Below are 19,636 nucleotides of genomic sequence, written 5' to 3'. Positions count from 1 at the left end.
TGCCTGAGTCATCACCTGCATTGTCACCCGTGGAGTCTACACAACATACCAATGTGGGTGTTGCAGCATGGGTCGACATTGGTACCTCAAAACCGCTTGTACTATCGATCTGTAAATGTAATCATTTCATGTACTTCATATGGACTGTTGCAATAATTAATATTGAGTGAACTGGAAACCTCTAAAAGGGTGCACTAATTTTTTTTCTGGCAGTATGTTTATATGTAGACAGTCTCCAACAGGTGGAAACGAATAGACTACTACACTCCATACTTGATTGTTCCTTATCTCGTTTAAGGGGTTGTATGATGACCTTTGGTTTTCTCGTTCACGACTTCCGTGGGGACGCTGCTTTCCATGAGTTCATTTATCTCGCTGAAGGTCTGTCCCTTGGTCTCTGGGATGAGCAGGAAGACGTAGAGAGCTCCGCACAGGGAGATAACAGCGAAGCCCCAGAAGACCCAGTGGGTGCCGAGCGCGGCGGACACCGGCTGGAACGACATCTTGGTGGCGAAGCCCACCACGCCCAGCGCCGCAGTCACCACCGAGGACGCCACACCCTTCACCGACACGTGGAATATCTCCCCGACGACGACGAAGAAGGCTGCCCCGAGACCCAGGGCATACGACGCCTGTAAAAGAGAAGAAAAATCATATTGCCGATGATCTACATGTACACCTCGCAAGGGATCTTACCGTGTGTAGTGGAGAGTATTTAGTGTACCACTAACGCGTTCTCCCCTTTACTTTCCAGTCGCGAAGGGTTCGGGGGAAGAACAATTTCTGCTAAGCCTCTATGTGAGCTCTAATCTCTTTAAATTTACCTTTACCGCCCTGTCTCGAGATATACGTAGAGGGCAGTAAAATACACTGAGAGGACAAAAGCCATGGACAGCAATGTGCTTACATACAGATGGCGGTACTCAAGGTAAATGGGTGGTGCATTGACGGAGCTGTCATTTGCACTCTGGTAATTTGTATGAAAAGTTTTCCGACGTGGTTATGGCCGCACAACGGGAATTAACATACTTTGAATGCGGAGTGGCAGTTGGAGCTAGAAGCATGGGAAATCGTTGGGGAATCCAACATTTCGAAATCCACAGTGCCAAGAGTGTGCCGAGAATTTCAGCCATTACTTTTCACAACATAACGTAACGAACGACGGCTTCACTCAGCGACCGAGGGCAGCGGCGTTTTGCATAGAGTTGTCAGTCTTAACAGACAGTCAACTCTGCATCAAATAACCGCAGAAATCAAAGTGGGACGTACGATGAACGTATCAGTTAGGACAATGGACGAAATTTGGCGTTAATGGGCTGTGGCAGCAGATGACCAACACTTCACTAACAGTAAGGTATCGCCTGCCGCGCCTCCTTGGGCTGGTGATCATAAATGTTAGGCCACAAACGACTGGAAAACAGCGGTGTGGTCAGATGAGTCCAGATTTCAGTTGGTAGGAGCTGATGGTAGGGCTCGAGTGTGGCGCAGACCCCACGAAACCATGGACCCAAGATGTCAACAAGGTATTGTGCAAGCTGGTGGTGGCTCTGCAGCTGTGTGAGCTGGTCCATCTGAACTGATCATCGACGGCAAATGGTTATGTTTGACTTTCTGGAGACCATTTGCAGCTATTCATAGACTTCATGTTTCCAATCAACGATGGAATTTGTATGGACGACAAAGCGCGATGTCATATGGCCACAATTGCTCGCGATTGTTTCGAAGAACATTCTGGACAGTTTGGGCGAATGATTTGGCTCCCAGTATCGCCCGGAACGAAGCCTATCGATCATTTATGGGCGATAATGGAGTGGTCTGTTCGTGCACAAAATCCTGCATCTGCTATACTTTCGCAGTTAAGGACGGCTATAGAGGTAGCATGGCTCAATATTTCTGCCGGGGACTTCCAACGATTTTTTGAGTCCACGCCACGTCGAACTGCTGTACTACGCCGGACAAAAGGAGGTCTGACGAGATATAAGGAGCTATTTCATGACTTTTGTGGCCTCAGTATATTGGATTACTCTTCAAGGAGTGTACGGTCTGTCAGCTTTGAAAGTAAAAAGAGACCGTCATGCAAAACGCCTCTGTGCAACTTCTGCCACTGTAAGTACCTGAGCGTTTCACAGACGCTTTCAAATGGTTCAAATGGCTCTAAGCACTGTGGGACTTAACTGCTGAGGTCATCAGTCCCTTAGACTTAGAACTACTTAAACCTAATTAACCTAAGGACATCACACATATCCATACCCGAGGCAGGATTCGAACCTGCGACCGTAGCAGCAGCGCGGTTCCGGACTGAAGCGCCTAGAACCGCTCAGCCACAGCGGCCGGCTCCCAGACGCTTTCGCCTTTACTAAATGTACCTGTAACGCAACGCACAGTTCTTCTTAGGATCTTCTCTTTATCCTCTGTGAATCTTGTTTCGTTACGGGTCCGAGCATCATTAAAAATCGACCTAATGAAGTTTTGTAAGATACCTACATTTCCTGAGGATTCGTCCAGGGAATGTCAGGCTGCCATTTTCCTTACCTACAAATAGTATTATGTGGTCGTTCCTCTTTAAATCACTTCGTACGTACGCATACTCCTAGGTGTCTCATGTAAGTGACTGCTTCCTGTAATAGTTATGCGATCGGGTTGTCATTGTGTATTAGGTCTTGCTACTTATTTATGCTCAATACCTTACATTTACGTTGACGGTGGACTGTCAGTCCTTGCAAAAAAGTCTCTCCGCTGCAGATCGTCCTACATTTCGCTACAATTTTCTGCATTTCCGCTTCTCTGTATACGTCACCACCGCCGCGAAATGCCTCGTGGGACTTCCGACTTTAGCACGTAGGCCATATACCGTCTCTCCTAATAGTCGTCAGGCGCTTTTTCTTCGATGCTTCTGGAGGTACCTGCAACTTCACTTTTGCAGTGTGCAGCTGGAGTCAGCCCACACAAAAACTGTTCGTCACTTTTTTCACGCTCCGCCCAGTGGCGACGGAAAGCGTCGATTTGCTTCCCGCTACACGGCACTGGGCGTCGCGTGAAAGAAGTGATCAGTGATATTTGTTTGGGCTGCCTCCAGCTGTACATTGAAAACACGAAATTGTAGATATCTGGCGGAAGACCAGAGACAACCTAATGCGAGGTAAAAAGTTTTCGTGTAGCCAGGATCGGCGGCCATTTGTTTAGCCATGAACGACTGCCTTACCAGAGCTATATGCTACAGTTTATTAAGCAAGGTCTGAGTAACGAACCGGAGCTCCCGGCCAGGCAAGAAGTGCGAACTGATTAATTTCTTTTGCAAAACATTTTAATTGAGCTTCAATGACCAGCTAATGGCACCATTTATATGTGCACTGTTCGGGTTTTGCACGCAAAAACAGTCATCCTCGTTTGGATTTTACGTGCAGAAACATTCACCCTTAAATAATTCCGGACTGGAACGGGACTGACGGTTCAAATTTGGTCCACCGGTATATCAGACCTTGGCCTAAGATCACTGTTTGAAAAAATCTACTTTTGTTCCGATTTTATGTCCAAAAGCAGGTTTTTCTGGGAGGTTTTTAAAGCACTCCATTGATATGCTTCAAACTTTTACGAATCGGTTCAAATTTTATACGAAAGTAGGTAAATGGATAAAGTAAAAACGAAATTTTTGTATCCGATAATCTTGATCCGTTGTCGAGAAACGATGGTTTGAAAAATCGAACTTAATGGAGCACGTAAAATTCGTTCTTAAGTGAACTGAATGCGCGGAAGCGGTTTAAAGTCAATCAAATAAAACTGAAAACTCGCTTTCAAAAATCTAGCTTCATTCGGATTTTATGGCCAAAATATTTTTTTTTTACCCGTGCCACTTCTGTTTCAAACTTGAGTTAATCGGTACTGATTTTGTAACAAGGTAGAGAGATACAAGTAATCAGTAGGCGTCATGTTCTTCAGTGAAAACTTTATTCGTTGTGACGATATAGCAGTCTAAAGTTGTACATGTAATGCAAGTAAAATCCGGTTTCACGCGAATCGCACGTGCTGAGAGTTTTTAAAGTTACACAGATAATAAAAAATACACTCCCACGGTAACTGTAAGAAGCATTTGCAAAAATCCTCCATTGTTCGGGTTTTACGTGCGAAAAACAAGTTCTTCTGGGAGGTTTTTGAACTTGCACTTAAAACATTGTTTTGTAAAAATGTGTTACATTTTAAGCGCTGCATTTGAATATAATTAAAAAAAATTGTTATTACAGTTGACTATTGTTTCGTTAAGATTTTATTCACCAGTGGCTTAAAATCAACGAATAATCTTTGGACGTGCATAAAAAATGCGTGTACCAGACCAGAACTACGTCCAAACCTGTACAAAACGATACACTGTTTAATGCAGCAGTTAAGTCTTTATCGATGACCATGGAGCAAATTAAAATAACCCGAGAACTGCAGCAAAAATAATTGTCAGAAAAAAGGTCACCTTATTTCTAAAAATAGAAAATGTTTTACTGCGTTTTTCTTTAAAAAATGCAATGCTGGATTATTCAAAGGATCGTATAAAGAATTTCAATAATGTACAGCGTACAGTTCATTGTTTACAGCCGTCTGAATTCGTCAGTGCGTCGAGTGCGATTGAAAATGGAGAAAACAGAATTTCGCGCTATTATTAACATTTTCATTTGAAGGTTTGGAGTGGCACACAAATCAAAACGGTACTGGATGAAGTCGATGCGGATTCTGCATCGTCATAGATCATTTACTTCTGGATTAATGAACTGAAACGTGGACGGACAAGCATTGAAGACGAAGCGCGCTATGACCGTCCAGTTGAGGTCGCCACAAAGGAAATCATTGACAAAATCCATGACACGGTAATGCAAGACCGGTTTCTGAGACTGTAAGCATTTCAACTGACCGAATGGATAATATCCTGTACGGAGAACTGGCTATGAAAAAACTGTGCGAGTTGGGTGCCGCAGTTGCTCACAGTCGACCAAAAGCACATCCGGCACAACATTTCGGCGCAATATCTGGCGATATTTAACTGCAATCCGCAAAAATTTTTTGCATCGGTTTGTGACTGTTGATGAAACCTGGATTCATCATTACACATCAGAGTCAAAGCGGGAGTCAAAGCAATGGACAAAGGCTGGTGAAAGTGCGCCGAAGAAGGCAAGGATCATTCTATCAGCTGATAAGGTGATGGCCACTGTTTTTTGGGATTCCCAAAGAGTAATTCTTATAAATGACTTGAAAAAAAGCAGAATCGTAACATGCTTGATTGTTGAATCATCTGACACCTAATTTAGCTTAAAAGCGCTATTTCAGCAGAACAGTGCACCATACCATACATCAGCGATAAAAATGGCGAAAGTGCATGGAGTGGACTTTGAATTGGTCCCTCATCCACCATGTTCACCATACTTAGCCCTAAGTGACATATTTCGGTTCCCCAATTTGAAACTCTGGCTTCGTGGGAAGAAATTTTGGTTAAATGAGGAAGTGATATTTGCAGTTAACGAGTATTTTGCAGAGTATGACAGAACCTATTTTTCCGATGGGATGAAAAAGCTGGAGGATCGCTGGACCAATTACAAATCCCTTAAATGAGACTATGTCGAGAAGTAAGGTGAGTTGCTTACGAAACCAACATTTTTTCTCGCGTTTTCATCAGACCTATCAAACAACCCACGTACGTTGTCTTCAGTGTTGGAAAGAATGCTATGCCGTAATACTGCGAGCTCAAGAACTTGACATGCCCACAATATCAGAGGGTTTGGCAGCCCTCACTGAGATGTTGTTCCCGTAATATTGCTTGTACGGCTTTCTTTCCAACATTGAAGGTAACGTAGTAATATGAGCATTGTTGTAGAATTTTGGAACACGTCTTATGTTCGAGTGTAATGACTTTTCTGGAGACTAGAAATCTACTCTGTAGGGATCAGCATGGGTTTCGAAAAAGACGATCGTGTGAAACCCAGCTCGCGCTATTCGTCCACGAGACTCAGAGGGCCATAGACACTGGTTCACAGGTAGATTCCTTGTTTCTTGACTTCCGCAAAGCGTTTGATACAGTTCCCCACAGTCGTTTAATTAACAAAGTAAGAGCATATGGACTATCAGACCAATTGTGTGATTGGATTGAAGAGTTCCTAGATAACAGAACGCAGCATGTCATTCTCAATGGAGAGAAGTCTTCCGAAGTAAGAGTGATTTCAGGTGTGCCGCAGGGGAGTGTCGGAGGACCGTTGCTATTCACAATATATATAAATGACCTTGTGGATAACATAGGAAGTTCACTGAGGCCTTTTGCGGATGATGCTGTGGTACATCGAAAGAAAGAAAGATGCCTTATCATTTAGCTACAATATAGCAAGTCAGCTTCTGGAAGCAGTTAATTCCATAAACTATCTGGGAGTACGCATTAGGAGTGATTTAAAATGGAATGTTGATCGTCGGTAAAGCAGATGCCAGACTGAGATTCATTGGAAGGATCCTAAGGAAATGCAATCCGAAAACAAAGGAAGTAGGTTACAGTACACTTGATCGCCCACTGCTTGAATACTGCTCACCAGTGTGGGATCCATAACAGATAGGGTTGATAGAAGAGATAGATCCAACGGAGAGCAGCGCGCTTCGTTACAGGATCATTTAGTAATCGCGAAAGCGTTACGGAGATGATAGATAAACGCCAGCGGAAGACTCTGCAGGAGAGACGCTCAGCAGCTCGGTACGGGCTTTTGTTGAAGTTTCGAGAACATACCTTCACCGAGGAGTCAAGCACTATATTGCTCGCTCCTACGTGTATCTCGCGAAGTGACCATGAGGATAAAGTCAGAGAGAGTAGAGTCCACACAGAGGCATACCGACAATCTTCCTTTCTACGAACAGTACGAGACAGGAATAGAAGGGAGAACCGATAGAGGTACTCAAGGTACCCTCCGCCACACACCGTCAGGTGGCTTGCGGAGTATGGATGTAGATGTAGATGGCACTCAAAGTGGGAGTCTTTCTTGTCGTCTTTCTTACAAAGAGGTGTCACAGTAAGGTTTGTCTGTGTTATTGGTGATACCTGGAAAGCTGTTAGGCCTGTGAGCGGCAGCCAGTAGAGGGCAGACATGTCCATGTGCTGGGCGTCGGCGAGGAAGAAGTAGACGCCGAGGGCCGCCATGGAGACGGCGCAGCCGACGAAGCCGCATATGAGGAGTGGCCGGCGGCCCGCCCGGTCCACCAGCGCCGATGCCGACACGCTGGCGACCAGCTGCACCGCGGCCACGATGATGGAGCTCACGTCCGAGTCGATGGAGCTGCCGCTGCGGTTGAAGATCTCTGTGGAGAACGCCACCAGCGCCTGAGACCCGGTCCCCAGGTACAGCACCGTCAGACCCACCACCAGCAGCAGCGTCCGCCGGTGGACGGCGTTGAAGACGATATCTCTGAAAGAACCCTGCGTCTGCCGCTTCTGCTGTATGGCTTTGTGCATTTCCCGCAGCTCCGCCTCCAGATCCGTGTTCGCGCGCAGCCGGGCCAGCGTGTCCTTCGCGTCACCCTCTTTCTTGCGCAGCAGCAGGAAGTATGGAGATTCGGGCACCCAGACGAAGGTCAGTACGAAGAGAGCCGGCAGTACCAACCCCGCGTAGGAGGCGCCCGTCACCGAGAGGAAGGGCCCGGTGCACATGATGTACAGGTTCCCGCTGTTCATCATGATCATGAAGAGCGCGGCCAGCGCGCCCCGGATGTGGGTCTGTGCCACCTCGGACACGTACAGGTGCGGCACCGAGAGCGCTATGCCGGAGCCGATGCTGCCGATGATGCGGGCGGCGAGCAGCATCTCGAAGGAGGAGACGAAGGCGACCATCAGCCAGAAGACGGCGAACGGCGCGGCGGCGAGCAGCAGCAGCCACTTGCGGCCCAGCCGGTCTATGGTGAGGGCCACCAGCGGCACGGCGATCAGCGTCGTCAGCGAGTTGATGGACGCCAGCCACGAGGCCTGCTCCAGAGTGATCGGCACCGGCGAGTCGGCCGCCTCCAGCTTCGGCAGCGTCGGCGCTGGCCAGCCCAGGAACGCCCCTTGCATGGCCACGCTCAGCGACGCTGTCAGGGGCAGGGAAGAGCCACACAAAAATGTTAATGGCGACCCAGGCAGGATCAACGCCGCAAAATTAAAAACTGTAATCTATGAGAATGATTTCTCAAGTCTAGTAAGTTTCTATGAAAGAATGGAACACTTTTGTTGCGCCTTCATGGCTGCTAAGCCTAATTATTCCAAGCATCTTATAAGGAATTTCAACAATGTACAGTGTACATTTCGTTATTGAGAGCCATCTGAGTTGGTCAGCCGGCCGAGGTGGCCTAGCGGTTCTAGGCGCTACAGTCTGGAACCGCGCGACTGCTACGGTCGCAGATTCGAATCCTGCCTCGGGCATGGGTGTGTGTGATGTCCTTAGGTTAATTAGGTTTAAGTATTTCTAAGTTATAGGGGACTGATGACCTCAGAAGTTAAGTCCCATGGTGCTCAGAGCCAGTTTTTGAGCTGGTCAGCGGGTCAACTGTGATTGAAAATGGAGAAAACCGAGTTTCATGCTCTTATTAATCATGCTATTTTGTCTAAAAATGACATGGTAAAACCGTGGCTGTATACAATTAGTGTAGGTTAATTCTTACAAAGAAGAAGACAGCAACCAGCCACTATTAATACTGCTGTTTATTTATGTAAATAGCGCCTTTAACGGTTTTGAACAGGCAAGTTCATCATCAGACGACAGTTCACATGATTTCCAAGATACACTTTACATTATTGTCCGTTTTCGATTTTTATTCTTCCACTGTGGCGAAGTATTTTTGGTGTGTTGTGTGAATTTTCGACGGCAACAACACACCAAAAAAATACTACTGCCCATTAAAATTGCTACGCCAAAAAGAAATGCAGATGATAAACGGGTATTCATTGGACAAATATATTATACTAGAACTGACATGTGATTACATTTTCACGCAATTTGGGTGCATAGATCCTGAGAAATCAGTACCCAGAACAACCACCTCTTGCCGTAATAACGGCCTTGATGGTTGTTGTCTTGCAAACGTCCCTATCTGTTGACTTAGGGATCGAGACGTGGCTGCACGATCCGTTACAGCCGTGCGGATAAGATGTCTGTCATCTCAACTGCTAGTGATACGAGGACGTTGGGATCCAGCACGGCGTTCTGTATTACCCTCCTGAACACACCAATTCCATATTCTGCTAACAGTCAGTGGATCTCGACCAACGCGAGCAGCAATGTCGCGATACGATATATCGCAATCACGATAGGCTACAATCCGACCTTTATCAAAGTCGCAAAAGTGATGGTACCTTGCACGAGGCATCACAACAAAGTTTTACCAGGTAACGCCGGTCAACTACTGTTTGTGTATGAGAAATCGGTTGGAAACTTTCCTCATGTGAGCACGTTTTAGGTGTCGCCACCGGCGCCAACCTTGTGTGAATGCTCTGTAAAGCTAATCATTTGCATATCACAGCATCTTCTTCCTGTCGGTTAAATTTCGCGTCTGTAGCACTTCATCTTCGTGGTGTAGCAATTTTAATGGCCAGTAGTGTACTTCGTCTCAGTGGAAGAATAAAAATCGAAAACGGACGATACTGTAAAGTGTATCTCGGAAATCATGTGAACAGCCGTCTAATGATGAACTTGCCAGTTTGAAACCGGTAACGGCGCTATTTAACTAAATAAATAGCAGTATTAATAGTGGCTGGTTGCTGTCTTCTTCTTTGTAAGAATTAACCTACATCTTATTAATCATTTTCATTTCAAAGGTTGATCAACCGCACAAATCAAAACGGAAATGGATTGATGACCGCAGCATGTCGGTCGAAATGTCAGCAATTTATGTGTTTAGTACTTTACAATGACGCAGTCCAATACAAAAAAATTTTTATTTGTAATTACACCCGCTGTGGAGGCCTACGAACTTAAATCAGCATTGGATGAAATTCACGCGGACTCTTCATCGTCATTGAGGACTATTTAACAATTGGTTCATGAATTTAAACGTGGTCGGACAAGCACTGAAGACGAAGCCCTCTCTGGACGTCCAGTTGAGTTGACCACAAAGGAAACAATTGACGCAATCCATGATATGGTGACGCGAGACCGCTGAATAAAAATACTTGAGGTTCGTGAGACCAGGCATCTAAGTTGTGTGAGCAAACAGTATAGTACACGGAGAACTGACTATGAGGAAGCTGAAGAAACTGTTACGGTGTACTGATAATTTTTACTTTATGGACCGTCTGACTGCAACTGAATGAAACACAATTTTCGTGCCATACGCGTTTCGCCTTTATTTTCTGCAAGGTATCTTCAGTGGCAAGTTGTGTGGACGATTTTCTACATATTACGCTCTTGTTTAATTTTTCGTGTTGTTCCTCTTCTTATAAATGCCAATTTGCAGTTTTCCCCCCACATATCACAGCACAAGGAACTGAACACTTGTTTCGATGCAATTATCAATATACAGTGGTATTACACGCAACTGAGGAAGACAGGACTACAAAAGGTGAAGATGTGAAGAAACTTTGTGCGAGATGGGTGCCGCGATTGCTCACATTCGACCAAAAGCGCCTCTGGCATAACATTTTAACACAATGTCTGACGATGTTTCATCTCATTTCGCAAGACTTTTTGCGCCGACTTGTGGCTATTGAAGAAACCTAGATCCATAACTTCACGGCAGATTCAAAACGGCAGTTAAAACAATGGTCAATAGCTGGTGAAAGTGCACCAAACAAGAGAAAGCTCATTGGTCAACTAGGTAAGGTGGTGGCCACTGTTCTTTTGAGATTTCCAAAGAATATTCCTCATAGATTACTTGGAAAAAGGTAGAACCATAACTGTTTCCTTTAATGCTTCATTGTAGAATTCTTTTAAACTTGGGTTGGCTGAAAAAAGACCAAGGCTGGCACTCAAAGAGATGCTCCTTCACTAGGACAATGCACCATCCCACACATTAGCGATAACATTCGTCAAAGTACATAAATGGGGCTTTGAATTTCTAACTTTTCCAACCTATTCATCAAACTTAGTCCCAAGGGATTTATTCCAGTACCCTAACTTGAAATTTTGCCTCTCCGTGAAGAAATCTTCATCGAATGAGGAAGTGATAGTTGCAGTAACGAGTATTTTACAGAGTTTGACAGAACTTATTTTTCTAGTGGGACGAAAAAGTTGGCTATCGCTGGACCAAATGTATTTCTCTCAAAGAAGGCCATGTCGAGAAGAAAGGTGAGTTGTTACCATTGGGAACCGTCTGCTTACAGCAGAATTAAGATCACGTGTGCGTCTGACCAGGTCACTGACACCACGACACCATCAAGCATGGATACTCTGGTGCCGTGAAAGAATTGACCGGCCAATGGAATTGTGCTGTGTTGCCTTCAGTGGTGAGAGAAGGTTCTGTCAGTTTTCGACTGATGAACACACATGTGTATGGTGTAGACCTGGTGAGCAGCCTGTTCTAGAGAGCATTCGTAAGCCTCATCCCAGTCTTTATAGTGCGGGCAGTATCAGTTACAACTGAGGTCACGTTTGGTGTTTCTGCAGGGTACTGTTATCCCCTTGCTACTGTCATGTCTTCGACAGGAAGGTGATGTAATTTTTCAGCGGGATAAGGAGCTGCAACGTGCTCTTCGTGGTGTGCAACAACTGTCCTGGCCATCTCTCGTCATTTGAACACGTATGGGACGTCATCGAGTGTGGAAACTTACTCATTCTCCAGGGCCTATAGGCACCATTACGGAATTGCAGCAAAAGGTGCAAGATGCTTGGGACAATGTGTCGCAGGATGACATCCGGCACCTTTCTGATCATTTGCAAGTGAGAATACACGTCTGCGTCCCCTTAGTGCTCTTTAGTCTCTTCGTTAAAGATGCTCCCTCAAAAAAGTGAAGGGGATAGTAGCCTGCTAAGTACTGCGTACTTTGAAGGAACTTTGAAAGGAAATTAACAGGCTAACTTAGCAGCCGAGGGGCCTGGAATAGTGACAGTGTGCCATTCTCGTACAGGCCGTAAGGGTGGGTGGGGGTGAGGCACTATAGCTGCAGACGGTTAAACCAGCTATCTATAGTCGCATTCCTCCTCCTGACCAGAACAGAAGCAAGGTGACGACAACCCGCCTCTAAACAAATATTAGGATGCTTATAAATGGCTTTTTGCTCTGGTGGGAGGACTCACCCATTTATAATGCCTGCGACGAGAACATTTGGGCATATCACATGCTAGTGAAGTGCATTTTATGTTGTGACCAGAGGACAGCCGTAAATTTAACTGGGAACCGAAGCTCCAGCTTAGCTGACGGCGAGATGTATAGAAATGAAATAGTGTAAGCAAACCACCCACCGTTAATTATTCTGTTCGTTAGAGAATAGCGCTGTTGCCAGTCTAGAACCGACAGACAACTCTTCACACTTATCTTGTGCTGTTGTGATCTTCAGTATGAAGATTGGTTTGACGAAGCTCTCCACACTTAGTCTATCCTGTTGAAGACTTTTCGTTTCTGCCCAAGACCTGCAACCTACATCCAGAATGCAACGCCGGCCGGGGTGGCCGAGCGGTTCTAGGCGCTACAGTCTGGAACCGCGCGACTGCTACGGTCGCAGGTTCGAATCCTGCCTCGGGCATGGATGTGTGTGATGTCCTTAGTTAGGTTTAAGTAGTTCTAAGTTTTAGGGGACTGATGAACTCAGAAGTTAAGTCCCATAGTGCTCAGAGCCAGAATGCAACGAACATCCATTTGAACCTGTTTACTGTAGTCATGCCTTAACCCACCTATGCAATCATTCAGTTTTCTACCATTACCAAGCTGGTTAATCCTTCGTGTCTCCCTACGTGTCCTGTCAACGGATTCCTTCTTTTAATTAAGTTTTGCCATACATTTTCGTTCTAGCCAATGCGATTCACTACCTCTTCGTTACTTACAAGGGGAGGCCGCCAATTGTGAAATTCAGATTCGATTCATACTGCGCATAATAAAAGCTCATGGCCAGAGGTGTAATGTGGCAAAGCACCAAGATGCACTTCTCAGCCATTGTCGAGAAAATCGACAGTTAAAAGAAACCGTTGCGAGGAAATACTCTCTACGATTAATAATTTTCCAGAGCGTCCTGGCGCAGCGGTAAGCGCTCGGGTTCGTAATCCGAAAGTCGCCAGTTCGAATCTCGCGCCGTGCAAACTTTTTTTTTTAGTATTTGTCGGCAATCAGTTGCAACAATTATGCATATAATAAGTTGTTCGAAGTCGTTTGTCGTGGAAAAACTGGCGACTTCGAACATCATTATGTTTTCCGCAAACAAAGTTGTATTTCACAAATGTTATTAATTGTCTTCATAATGTTAACCACGTATAGTTAACGGAAGACGTAGAAACGATATTCCGAAACGAATACGTATAGCGTAAGTCAAACGTTCGAATTAGAATAGAAACCCCACGAACACAAATTTGCTGTGGCAGGTATGAAATATAAACTCCGTTACTCGCTCGTTACACTTGAAGGACAGATGTTGAATGGGCCGAAACGAGCCGCCGCTTAACAGCGTAGTTGCCTGCTAACTTCGAAAGAAGGTAGATGCGGTCCCTAGCGCAACTTATAACATCGTCGAAAATCAGTGCGGACGGGAGAGCTTTGGTACACCCTGTTAAACAAACGGAAAAATGGAGGCGGTACAATTGGAGAGCGATCCGCCTTCACCAACATGCATATGCAATTTATATATATATATAAATAAATAAATAAATAAATAAATAAATATATATATATATATATATATATATATATATTTGAATTACAAAAAACTAATAATAAAAAAAAAGTTGGATGGCGCGGGATTCGATCCGGCGACCTTCAGATCACGAACCCGAGCTCTTACCGCTGCGCCAGGACGCTCTGGAAAATTATATGTCGTAGAGAGTATTTCACAGCAACGGTTTCTTTTAACTGTCGATTTTCTCGACAACGGCTGAGAAGTGCATCTTGGTGCCTTCCCACATTACACCTCTGGCCATGAGCTTTTATTATGCGCAGTATGAATCGAATCTGAATTTCACAATTGGCGGCCTCCCCTTGTTAGTTATCAGATCTATCCATCTAACCCTCAGATTTCTTCTATAGCACCACACTTCAGAAGTTTGTATTCTTTTTATATCGGTACGGATTATCGTCCATTTTTCACTTCCGTATAAGATTAAACCCCAGACAAACACCTTCAAAACGGACATCCTAACACAGATTTGTATTCTTTGTTTACAATAAAGCCATTTATCACTGTTGAAAGCCTGCATTTTATCCTTTTTCTTCAGCTGTTGCCAGTTACCTTGATACCCAAGCAGGAAATAGTGACTCGTTTCCTGATCTACTTCCCTCAGTGTACTTCACGCGTAGTGCTGACTGTACGATGTCATCTGTTTCCAGTTCTGGTGAAAGTGTCTTGGAATGGTGGTGCCGTAGAGCAAGGAAGATTGTAGAAAACTGTTGTTTTCTGTTTTATTTATACAAACCTAATAAGTTACAACAACGTAACCAGCTTCTGTTAATACTCGTTGATAAATGAATTCTTTTGTGCTAGTTACACCGAAAACCTACTGTTTTTACAAAGCTGTTTACATTTAACCACAGCAAACAAATGACAACACTCAGCCACACGTTGAGCGCGTCACGTTTCTGATAATCTGGCTGTCCGTATTTAAATCTCAGATAACGAGTGCGTGACTCGCGAAACGCGTAGGTGTTTGGTAACATATGTGTAATATGTTGACTTGTTTACTAAATATACAAAATTAAGTCATCAACCACTACATCTGGTCCACAGGCAAAGGCAAAGTCCAGGAGCGCTCAACCCGTGAACAGGCTTTTGGCGTAGCTGCATGCAGAGTGGAGTATTTCCTTCGGCGCGGCATTACATCCCCGGTAGTCAGTTTGATAGCGGGCTGAGTGGAGGAACTAGAACGAGGAAAATTGCCCGCTCCTACCCGGATTGAACCCGGGACCCACGCGGCCGCAGTCTAGCGCTCTACCCCCTAAACCACCACGGCTACTTTTTCCCGAAAGATGGATAATATTACAACTGTTCTAACTCGTTCAGCTCTATGAAAACAGAGAAAAAACGGATTTTATATTTTAACGGCGGCCCTTGCAATAAGACAGATTGGAAACAGATGACGTCATACGTGTTTAGCACCATTCAACTGTCTTAAGGTAAGTGTAAACAGCCGTCTAAGGCGAACCGAAACTGGTAACGGCAATACATGTTAATAAATAGGGAATAACAACAGTAACTGGCTACTGTTATCCATGCCTTTTTTCACAAAGTCGCAGTCTCATAAAGACACGTATTGTAAAAAAACGTTAAAAGGTTTGTTTAGTATTAAAATTTTGTGCTCGAGGCTTGTTTTTCGTCTAACCAGCGCAATTAATACTTCGTAGTGAGTGATAGCCTATTGAAAATTCTCTTATCGCCGAGTATCTGCCACGGTTACTCTTACTGCTCAGTTCTACAAAGGCGTCTTTATCTGTTGTACAGTGACTGATCGACGTCGGCTCCACAGACATTAACATAAGTCGCAAATCACATCATTAATATTACGATTGAAGGAATGTTGAAAAACATTTGATTCCACGAGAGATGGAAGTCTGTACATTTAAGTTCATAATCTCACTGCTGAGAAAAAGAATTAGAAGCTTGTCAGTGCTATGACAATCTGACGTGATCGAGTGGCTGGTCTGCTGGGTTGTACAGACTTTTTTTTTCTTTTCATCAGTCTTCTGATTGTTTTGTGCGCGATCTGCTACGAATTCCTCTTCTGTCTTCAGAGCAAACACACGAGAAGTGAGTGTTGTACCAACAATGATATTTAACAGCATGTCAACTGAGTTAAAGGTACATTCTGAAACCACTTTTTCAAAAATCGAACATGAAGGCATAAGCAAGAAACATAATGTTTTAATTCACACGTGTTATTATATCACTTTAATTAGAGGCGAAATATGCTGTTATTATCGGTCAGATACATTAAGAAATTAAACAAAGCTACGATCAACGAGAAAGTTGGTTTTACCCCAATATTGATTTACAAGGCTGTTGGAGAACGTATGCACTGATTCTGTAATCACAGAAAACGAAACGCGGTAAAACTTAATGTTTTCCCACATAAACAGAGAACCGTCGAAATGACAGGAAAACAAATCTTTTGGGATTTCCGGCAATCGAATATCAAAGCTTCGTATTTTTAGTCTTACACCTGCGGCTCATCGATATGACACTAACACGCGCCACAAATGCTGCTCCATACAGCACGCTTAAAAACTGCAGACTAACTGGACTAGAATAACTACTATACATGGGTAGAAGAATTTACCTACCTTGGAAGCAAAATCACAAGGGGTGGTAGAAGCCGGAAAGAAATTATGAACAGAATACAACAGGCCAAAATTGCATTTAATCTGAGGAGGAACTTACTCACCAGCCTCTTCGAGGTAGCGATGAAGTGGGGATTTTACCGTACGACTATTTCGACTGTGTACCATGAATATCAGGGATCCGGTAAAAAATCAAATCTTCCACATCGCTGCAGCCGGAAAAAGATCCTGCAAGAACGAGAGCAACAACGACTGAAGAGAATCGTTCAACGTGATAGAAGTGCAAACCTTCCGCAAATTGCTGCAGATTTCAATGCTGGGCCATCAATAAATGTCAGCGTGCGAACTATTCAACGAAACATAATCGATATGGGCTTTCAGAGCCGAATACCCACTCGTATACCCTTGATGACTGCACGTCACAAAGCTTTACGCCCCGCGTGGGCCTGTCAGCACCGTCATTTTACTGTTGATGATTGAAAACGTGTTGCCTGGTCGGACTAGTCTCTCTTCAAATTGTACAGAGTGGATGGACGTGTGCGGGTATGGAGACAACCTCATGAATCCATGAACGCTGCATGCCAGCAGGGGATTGTTCAAGCTGGTGGAGGCTCTGTAATGGTGTGGGGCGTATGCAGTTGGAGTGATACGGGACCCGTGATACATCTAGATACAACTCTGACACGTGACACGCACGTAAGCATCCTGTGTGATCACCTGCATCATTCGTGTCTTCATTCTGACGGACTTGGTTAATTCCAGCAGCACAATGCGACACTCCACACGTCCAGAATTGTTATAGAGTGGCTCCAGGAACACTCTTCTGGCCACCAAACTCCCCAGACATGAACATTATTGAGCATATCTGGGATGCCTTGCAACGTGCTGTTCAGAAGAGATCTCCACCCCCTCGTACTCCAACGGATTTATGGACAGCCCTGCAGGATTCATGGTGTCATTTCCCTCCAGCAGTACTTCAGACATTAATCGAGTCGATGCCACGTTGTGTTGCGGCACTTCTGCGTGCTGGCGGGGCCCTACACGATATTAGGCAGGTGTACTAGTTTCTTTAGCTCTTCAGTGTATTTACTTTTAGGGCCTCTTTTTATGAACTTTCTCTTTTCAAGCCAATCGCAAACAACTGTGGCCCGATGACATGGCGCTTTATCATCCATAAAAATTCCGTCGTCGCTCGGGAACATGAAGTCCATGAATGGTTGAAAATGGTTGAAAATGGTCTCCAAGCAGCCAGACATAACCATTTCCAGTCAATGATATGTTCAGTCGGACCAGAGGACCCAGTGCATTCCATGCAACCACAGTTCACACCATTGTGGAGTCAACACCAGCTTGCACAGTGCCGTGTTGACATCTTGGATCCATGGCTTCATGGGGTCTGCGCCACACTCGAACCCAACCATCAGTCTTACCAACTGACCAGGCCACTGTTTTTCAGTCGTCTGCGGCCAACCGATATGTTCACGAGCCCAGGAAAGGCGCTGCGGGCGATGTCGTGCTGTTAGCAAAGGCACTCGCGTCAGTCGTCTGCTGCCATAGCTCATTAAGGCCGAATTTCGTCGCATGCTCTCAAAGGATACGTCATTCGTACGACCAACACTGATTTCTGCGGCTATTTCACGCAATGTTGCTCGTCTTTTAGCACTGACAAATCTACGCAAACGCAGCTGTTCTCAGTCGTTAAGTGAAGTGCCGTCGGTGAGAGGTAATGCCTAAAATTTGGTTTTCTCGGGACCCTTTAACACTGAACCTCGCAATACTGAATGCCCTTACGATTTCCGAAATGGAACGCCCCATGCGTCTAACTCCAACTACCACTCCACGTCAAAGTCTGTTTACTTCCCGTCGCGCGGCCATAATGGCGTCAGAAACCTTTCCGAATGAATCACTGAGTATAAATGATAGCTCCGCCAATGCATTGCCCTTTTGTACTCTGTGTACGCGGTACTCCCGCTTTCGGCGTATGTGCAAATCTCTATTTCATGATCTTCGTCACCTCAGTGTGCATGGACATCAATTCTTTCATCGTGCGTTTTCTGGAGTCCCCGTGTCTTCCTAAGACGTTCACACAAACTGGAGAAAACACCTCTTAAGCGCAAATATCTCTCCTTATCGGTCAACGAGCTATTTACTACATGTGATAGGCAGGTGGCGCACTTTCTTCTCTCGTTAAAACTAATTCAGTTTACTACATACTTGTAACTGAAGAGGAAGCTACAAACGGAGCCTGCATTCGATTCCGTATTAGGGGCAGAACTTCTGTGAAAGCAATATCCACGCTGTCGGTGGTCAGCGGAGGCCTGGACCAGCTCACCTGAGATGGCAGCGAAGTACTGCATGTAGCGACCGCCGCACGCCGCCCGCATGGCCTCTGCTGTTGGAATACTTGATGTTCGCGGCGGCAACGACTGGCGGCATTCGCACTGACCTGCCGCTGATATAAGCGGCCTTCGCCATCTACATACGACGTACACAGATAACCACTCCACCACTACCACTTTGTTTCCGTAATGATAACAACGTCGGTGTGCAATATGCACTTGACCAGCTTCACTTGTTTTGTGACTTCAGTCGGTCCGGTCTCCATTGACCAGCGCCCCCCCCCCCCCCCCCCTCGCCGCCACAACTTTAACAGCAGATGTAAAGCAAACTAAACTTAGGACTAAAGCGTAGATCGGTGTCCACTGAAATACTTCTGGAAGTTAACAGTACAACGTAAGTTGCAGAACAAAATCCGTTGATATAACTAGCAAAGTGATTCACTAATGTGTCCGAGATTCGAAATGGGGTTGTGTGATGAACCTGCCGATACTGGATTTCAGTTCTGTCTCGTAACGATACGCGCAGTATTAGCCGAGCGGTCTCAGGCGCTGCAGTCATGGACTGTGCGGCTGGTCCCGGCAGAGGTTCGAGTCCTCCCTCGGGCATGGGTGTGTGTGTTTGTACTTACGATAATTTAGGTTAAGTAGTGTGTAAGCTTTGAGACTGATGACCTTAGCAGTTAAGTCCCGTAAGATTTCACACACATTTGAACATTTCTCGTAACGATATGAGGATGTTATGCGTGACAACGTAAATTTTGCAATACATATCCGAACCCTGACAATAGTTGTCTATAGTCCGATTAATATTACTTGATAGTTGACACTTCACGCGTTGGAGTTGGTTCTCTCCAATCAGAGCGCTCGACGTCCCTCCCGAACCGTTCGCCGTTGCCAAACTGACGCAA

At 45.1% G+C, this 19,636-nt stretch overlaps 1 protein-coding gene across 1 annotated transcript; it reads right to left on the bottom strand.

Annotated features, from left to right (window-relative positions):
- Window positions 1-293: 293 nt before the first annotated feature.
- On the bottom strand, window positions 294-18,773 carry LOC124763452 (facilitated trehalose transporter Tret1-like). Its single transcript, XM_047249127.1, has 3 exons — window positions 18,722-18,773; window positions 7,052-8,073; window positions 294-632 (listed from the first exon to the last, which is right to left on the bottom strand). The coding sequence occupies exons 1-3, from the start codon at window positions 18,771-18,773 to the stop codon at window positions 294-296; spliced, it is 1,413 nt and encodes a 470-aa protein (XP_047105083.1).
- Window positions 18,774-19,636: the final 863 nt, after the last annotated feature.

Source organism: Schistocerca piceifrons, chromosome 1, assembly GCF_021461385.2.
Source record: "Schistocerca piceifrons isolate TAMUIC-IGC-003096 chromosome 1, iqSchPice1.1, whole genome shotgun sequence".
NCBI classification, from domain to species: Eukaryota; Metazoa; Arthropoda; class Insecta; order Orthoptera; family Acrididae; genus Schistocerca; species Schistocerca piceifrons.
The sequence above is the reverse complement of the archived record's forward strand: the minus strand, read 5'-3'. Positions and strand labels throughout refer to the sequence as shown.